At 50.1% G+C, this 7,593-nt stretch overlaps 1 protein-coding gene across 2 annotated transcripts in view; it reads right to left on the minus strand.

The window, feature by feature from the left end:
• The window catches only part of Sptbn4 (spectrin beta, non-erythrocytic 4), an 88,837-nt gene extending 82,374 nt beyond the window's left edge, over positions 1–6,463 (minus strand). The window contains exons 1-2 of one of the 2 annotated variants that reach the window (XM_028781596.1): positions 6,343–6,463; positions 2,435–2,621 (exon numbers count right to left, since the gene is read on the minus strand). In XM_028781596.1, coding sequence (XP_028637429.1) covers positions 2,435–2,606 — 172 coding nt within the window. In that variant the 5' untranslated portion in view covers positions 2,607–2,621; positions 6,343–6,463. Of the gene's footprint in view, positions 1–2,434; positions 2,622–6,342 lie in introns of those variants that run through there. The other variant, XM_028781597.1, reaches the window with a different exon arrangement.
• Positions 6,464–7,593: the final 1,130 nt, after the last annotated feature.

Genomic DNA, 7,593 nt, shown 5'->3' on the forward strand with positions numbered 1-7,593 from the left:
GTGACGGTGTATGACACCTGCACGTGTACCTCATGCACATACAGTGACGGTGTATGACACCTGCACGTGTACCTCATGCACACACAGTGACGGTGTATGACACTGACACGTGTACCTCATGCACATACAGTGACGGTGTATGACAACTGTACGTGTACCCCATACACATACAGTGCAAAGCAAGCAGAAGACAGTGGCTAGAGAGATGGCTTGGTGGTTAAGACCACTTGTTTATACAGTAGCAAGACCTGAAGTTTGAGTGCCAACAGACACATAATGAGCCAGGCCAGGCATCCCATCCCGGCTTGTGACCCCAGCTCTGAGGTGACCAGAGACGGCAGGATTACTAGAGTTTTAGGATTCAAGTCTAGCTCAGAAAAATCATAAGGCCACGGTCAAGGAGACAAGTTCCCTCCAAGACGATAGAGGAGGACATCCAAAAGCCCTCTCAGAAGCGGGTCTCTGAGGGCACTGCATGCACACTACACACAAACATACCTGGAGGCAAGACGTGCACACATATAAACTTGTTTTGATTTGGGGATTTTAGTTGTTGTTTTGTTTGAGACAGGGTTTCCCTGTTTAGCCCCGGCAGTCCTTGAACTTTCTCTGTAGACCAGGCTGGCCTCCAACTCAGAGATCCGCCTGCCTCTGTCTCTGAGTGCTGGAATTAAAGGCATGTACTACTACCACCTAGCACGAATAAACTTCTTTATATTTAAAATTAAAATACACACAGTGTTGTAGAGGGCTCTCCTGAAAGCAAAACAACCACCATTCTTGGGAGTTGAGCTGTGTCAGACTTGAAAAAGACAACACAGATGAACTTGTTGACTTCTGACATCCCTCACAGGAGGAGGGGCAGGAAGCATCCTGGGACGCTACCTGATTATCCAGCAGTTCCATACCACAATATGAATACATCTCTAATTGCGCATTGCTGTTAGAAGGGCTAGAGTACATAGGCCAGGGAAGACTAAGGCAGGGACTTCCCTGTAGGAAAGCTATCATCCCTGGAGGGTAAAGCCTTTCCGGTGGGGCCTTGGGAAGGGAGCAGCCGCACTGCTGTAAGACCTCTCATCTATGCTCCGTACATAAGCACATTCACTGGTACTCAAAGGTGAACTTTGGTGGCAACATACCTTGGCTTGTCAGTAAGATCTTAGGGAGGAGGGACAGACATTGTTTACACCTTCCTCGTGGAAGAATATTTAGCAACACATACACACACACATGAACACCCCACAAAGTCTTGAGCCAACAAGATGTTTTTGCGTGTAAAGATACCTGCTACCAACTCGGGTAACCTGATTTAATCTCTGGAATCCACACGATGGAATGCTATCCCATGTGCAGACAGACAGACAGACAGACACACTAATTAATTAATATGATAAAATGTAAACAAGTAGTCTGGAGAGATGGCTCAGTGGTTGAGAGCACATAGTTCCTTCACCAGAGGACCTAGGTTCGGTTCTCAGCAGCCACACCAAGGAGCTCCCACTCCAGAGGATCCAAGACCTCTGGCCGGAGAGCACTGCACTTACACGCACATACCCACAGGCACCAAACACACACCTGCACATAATTACAGATAATACTTTATTTTTTAAATGGAAGCAATATTTTTTTTAAAGTCCTAAAATCCAACCATTTGACACTTCAGGGCAAACTCCATAGCTTGAACAGCTAAAGCAGAAGGAATGTTACAAGTGTCTGGGCTATACTGTAACACCCTGCCTCAAGAAGAGAAAATGAGGGCTGGAATGGGTGCCACGGGTCTTTGCAAGCACTTAATCAGAAACAGAGGCAGTTCTCTGAGTCAGATGGCAATCTTGGTCTGGAACAGCAAGTTCCAGAACAGTCAGAGCTACATAGAGAGATTTTGTCTTTAAAAAATTAAAAAAAAAAAAATCAAGGCCAGGCAGTGGTGGGGCAGGCCTTTAATCCCAGCACTTGGGAGGCAGAGGCAGATCTCTTTGAGTTCAAGGGCAGCCTGAACTACAGAGTGAGCTCCAAGACAACCAGGACTACACAAAAGACCCTGTCTTAAAACATCAAACCGAACGAACGAACCAAAACACAACAACGAAAGTTCTGGAATTGTGCATTTTGAAAGTGGTGCACCCATGCTGTCTCGCCCAGCAGTCCCGAGTCCCATCTCAGTATTTTAATTAAAATCAGTTAGAACTAAGTAGAATTTAAAGCAAGGAGCCCTGGCCACACTTGGTGTGTTTACTAGCCACATAGACAAGCTATGGTCCCATTAGACACCACGGCTACAGAACAGTCTCACTCAGTGGGAAGTTCACTGGTAGAGCTAGTCCAGGAACTCCAGAGCCGGGAGCAACTCCTCCGGACTCCTAGCCATCAAGAGAGGTGCCCTCTCGCCACACCATGTCCCTCCACCCTCCCAGGCCCCTTCTCCAGATACCTGCTAAGGCCTTGATCCGAGAGCACTCAAAGAGCGAAGCAGCAGCGTTGGCAGCTGCTGGAGGCTCCCGATCCCAGCCCCGATCTGGGCTCTCCCAGCGGGCTGCGGGGTTGTTGTTGTTGGGGGCTGCTGGGCCCTCCATGTTGTCCACTTCTCCTGGTACTTGTGCCATTGGGGAAGGCAGGGCCTGGAAGCAAGGAGAGGAAGATCAGTGCAGGAAAACGGCCTGAGCTCACGGGACCCAATTCTCACAGTGAGTGCCCGTACATTCTGTTCCCTGTCTCAGTCCGACCAAAAAAAACGCCAACTGCGATGGAGCAAAGTCTGTGATCCCAATAGTTGGGAGGCCGAGGCAGGAAGAGCATCAGTTTCAGGCTAGCCTAGGTACCATTAGCTAAATTTTATCTCAAAAAAAAAATCAAATAATAGGGGCTAGGGATACAGCTAAGGGGGTGATGCGCTTTACCCGGAAGCATAATGACCTGAGTTCAGTTCCGGGAACCCACATAAAAAGCCAGCGACAGAGTGGTGCGTGCTTGTAATCCCAGCACTAGGGAAGTGGAAACAGGCAGATCCCTGGGGCTCTCTAGCTAGACAGACTAATCTGTGAGCTCCCAGACAAAAGGGCTTGCCTCAAAAACAATGCGTGTATCACCCTAAGGATGACACCCAAGGTTGATCTCTAGCCTTCAGAGACATCTGTACACATGTGCACCTAGACACACAATATATATAATGATAATAATACAGACTGGGCATGATGACCCACACCTTTTAATCCCAGACACTCAGAAAGCAGAGGCAGGCAAATCTTTGTGAGTTGGAGGCCAGTCTGACCTACATAGCCAGTTTCAAGATAACTAGGACCATACAGTGAGACCTACTGTCAATTATCACTAACATCACCTGGGGACCGTCAGTAAAATGCCTACAGCACAAATATGAGGCCCCGAGTTCAAATCCCTGGCACCCATGTAAAAAGTGGGGCACAGTGACGTACATCTGTAAAGCTAGCCAGGACAGAGACACATGGGTCCTAGGAGCTCACTGGCCAGCCAGTCCAGCCAGCCAGTGAGGCCGGGTCCTATGAGAGATCCTGTCTTTAAAAATAAGTAAGCGCCGGGCAATGGTGGCACACGCCTTTAATCCCAGCACTTGGGAGGCAGAGACAGGCGGATTTCTGAGTTCGAGGCCAGCCTGGTCTACAGAGTGAGTTCCAGGACAGCCAGGACTACACAGAAAAACCCTGTCTTGAAAAACCAAAAAAGAAAGAAAGAAAGAAAGAAAGAAAGAAAGAAAGAAAGAAAGGAAGGAAGGAAGGAAGGAAGGAAGGAAGAAAGAAAGAAAGAAAGAAAGAAAGAAAGAAAGAAAGAAAGAAAGAAATGTAAGCTGAGAGTGATAAAGGAAGACACACAGACGTTGGTGTCCGACTTGTACGTGTGCATATGCGCACAAACTTCCATGGACGGACACACACAAGCGTGCCTGGTGGATGATGTCTTTAATCCCTGCTCAGAACTTGGGAGGTAGAGGCAGGAGGATGAGGCTGAGTACAAGCCTCAGCTACACAGCAAGTTCAAAACCCACCTAGGCTACAGGAGACCATGTTTCTTTTTTCTGTCTCACTCCCTGCCAGGGTTTCTCCGTGCAACCCTGGCTGCCCTGGAACTCACTATGTAAATCAGGCTAGCCTTGAACTCACAGAAATATGCCTGCCTCTGCCTCCTGAGTGAGATATATATATATATATTTGGCTACAGAGACGGTTTAGTGGGTTTAGTGGTTACGAACACGTACTGCTTTTGCAGAGGACCCAAGTTCAGTTCCCAGGACCCACATGGTGGCTCAGAACTGCCTGTCATTTCAGCAAGCTCCTGTGCACACACGGTTCACATAAGCTCAAGCAAGCAAACACACGAAACATAAATAAAATAAATCATAGACCATTAAATACTATTACTAAATGATGGCTAAATCTTTTTTTTAAAAAAATTAAGCCACTAAAATAACAACATTCAGCCTGGCCACTTCAGAGAGCAGCTGTAATGAACCCAAGCTAGCGCCTGCTACAGCTCACCAGATGGTCACTGTATTCTTTGGTGAACACTAACCCAGAGCTCCACAGAGCTTCACAGAGCTCCACAATGCAGCAGCAACAGCAAGAGTGAACATATCTGAACCCTTGCCTTGCTCAGGATTTTTGCATTCATGTATTCAATTCCTTAGTGATAGGTTATCGTTGGCCCATTTTACAGTGGTGAACACTGAGGCATGGAGGAATTCACTCACTTGCATGGGTTATACAGTATCTAATTCAGTATCTGGGACTCAAACTGAACTTAGTAACATCTTCAAATATTCACCCCTGTAGTTACCACACTTTGCTGTGTAATCCTTTTGTTGTTCTCCAACGTCCTAGGGTCTATGGGTGCCCAGGGATATGCCTTTGGCTTTGACCCTGGCTTCTAACATGTGACTTGTTTTGACCAGCAGAGTTGAGTGGGAGGAACTGGCTGGCCAGAGCTTTAATAAAGTTGATTGCTTGGGCTAAGTGTGAGGCTAGACTAGAGTAGGTCCAGGGCCACAGACTCACCAGCCAAAGCCAGCTACAGCAGCTAATGATGCCCCCCCATCGCTATGACACCCCTAAAACTTGAGTATGCCCAGCTGAGGCCTGAAGGACTGTACAATCAGGTCTAACCTAAAGTATTAAACTCTTGACTTTATTGCTAAGTAAACGCTTAGTGGTTTAAGACAGTGAGTTGGGAGGGGTGATTTGTTACACAGCATTCCCGTAACAATTGCTGACTGATACGTCATAAATACCTATTTTAGGGGGGCAAGTGATATCAAATATGTCTCCAACACAACCCTCACATACACACCCCAGTTCTACTTCTAAGACTGTAAAAATAGAATAATACACTTCTTTTTTAAAAAGACCCAGACGGCTTCAAACTCAGGAGAGTTTAAGATGCCAAGTAGGTGGTAAATTGTGGCCAATGACAGTGGAGACTATTCCTTTAGGTGGGCACCCTAAAACCTCTGTTCTTCTTCTCTTGTTTCATAGAAAGCTGTAAGCGAGCACACGGCCACCTACGACTACCTGTGCGACCTCAGCCAGGTCACTTGCCCCGTGTGGTCTTCATCTGTGAAAATCCCACGGTGTCTGGAGATGAAGTGAGGTGCCCCCTCAGCAACCACGGGATGTGGTACCCGCCAAGCCCTCAGTCCATAGCACATCCTGTTCTGCTCATAGTGTCTGGAATCCCATCCAGAGCCTCAGGCTTGCATGTGCTCCACCACTGACACACACAGCCAGCCAGCTCTGAGTTTTCCCTCTTTGGTGTCCTATCTTAGCAAGTCTGGGGGTCTGGTCAAGAGTCAGACAAGAGATGGGTTCAATGCTTTATTCTGGCGGTATGGAACTCGGTTTCTCTGGGCTTTGATTCCCTTCCCCATTAATGAGTGGTCACAACTGTTTCCCAATGGAGGATACTTGGGCCAGAGGAGGCGCTTAGCACTTGGCGAGCTCTCTGCCGGGCCCAGCTTGCAGCTCTGGCCTTTCTGAGGTGCATAGGAAAAGGGGTCCTGCCCGCCCCAGCAAGGGCGGGTGGGGAGCTGAGCTGCGAGTGAGACCTGAGGTTTTAACCCTTCCAAACCCACGCCTCTCTGCCCCTGTGGTCCAGTCACCGTGCGGAGGAGGGGGGCCTGGGAAGGACAAGGCCTTGGGGTGACCCACGCCTGGTTCAGGGGCTGTTCTAGGTGGCGGATGAGGGATTTGTTGGATCGCAAGCTGCCAACCGGCTAAACAGACCCGGGGGCTCAGGCCCGCCAGCTTGCGAGGGAGGATGCTGGGCCAGGTGGGGAGATGCTGGGGAGGGGCCGCCGTCCGCATCGCCGCTCACCTGGGCGCCGGCCGCCGATGCGGTCCCGGATGCTCGCCGCGCAGCACCGCCCTCCCTGCGGGCGTTCGTCGCCGGGCCGTGCCCGGCTCTGTTCGGCCCCACCGGCCCGCCGCTCGGCCAGATCCGCATGCGCCGCCGCCGCCGCCGCCGCGCCTCCCCCCCACGCGCCGCAGCCGCTCCGCACGCCCCCGGGACCCCTCCCGCACGCCGCCCCGCCGCCCGCGCTGTCACACACCGGGCCACGCGTGGAATGCACAGCCGCGCTCGCGAGCGCTCGAGGCAGCGTCACACACTCCCACACTGCCACTCACACACCGGGCCCCTGGCAACGTCACACACACACACACTCTCTCCACATGCACACTCTAATATAGTGTCACTCCTTCGTACTGGGTCAGTCAGGGTCAAACCTTCGACCTGTCACACGCAAGTCATTTGCAGTGTTTTCCTCTCTGGAATGTGCCCTGCAGGGTCATTCACTGTGATACACTCAGATATAGCCACCACCAACAGTGACACTCAGATATCACCAATAGTGTCACATGGAGTCACCAATACAGTAAACAGCGCCCTGCAGGGTCGTACACTGATAACTCAGATACAGCCATCACCACAATGAGGGTCACATGAAGTCACTTGAACAGTGTCCTAGGATGGAACAGTGCCCTGCAGAACCACACAACTGTGACACACTCAGATACAGTCACCACCACCAATGGCACATACAGTCACACACCTCCAAGGTGTCACAGAGCATCTACGCTCACACAACACGAAGTTCACCATCACACAGTCTTTACACGCTTAAAATGTCACACCAGTCCCCTAGGCACAAAAGATGACACACCCTGTGTTGCTACACGCCCATACATCAGAGCCTCAACAAGACACAAAAAGAATCTCAGTAAATGTCACAAACAGCCACACATAAACGGGATCATATTATCACACTGGCGTCCCAAACCTTCCCAATCCGAAAGCCTCACGCTCCATTACAGCTTACCTCACACATACCTCACACTCACACAGGCCGAGTACCCCTCACACAATCACCCCACGGACTCCAAATAACAGTCATCTCTATACACGACTCACATTGCAACACAAGGAATGAAACAGCGTGTCGCCCACAACCATGCTGTCCCTTCTGGTCACTGAGGCTCACACTGGCACAGAATCACCCCACACACACCTCTTGCTTGTTGGGAGGAGGCGAGTACCATCTCAGAGCCTAAGTGTCTGTGAGGGGGC

The sequence above is a fragment of the Grammomys surdaster genome, unplaced genomic scaffold, assembly GCF_004785775.1.
Source record: "Grammomys surdaster isolate TR1022 unplaced genomic scaffold, NIH_TR_1.0 485, whole genome shotgun sequence".
In the NCBI taxonomy this organism is placed as follows: domain Eukaryota; kingdom Metazoa; phylum Chordata; class Mammalia; order Rodentia; family Muridae; genus Grammomys; species Grammomys surdaster.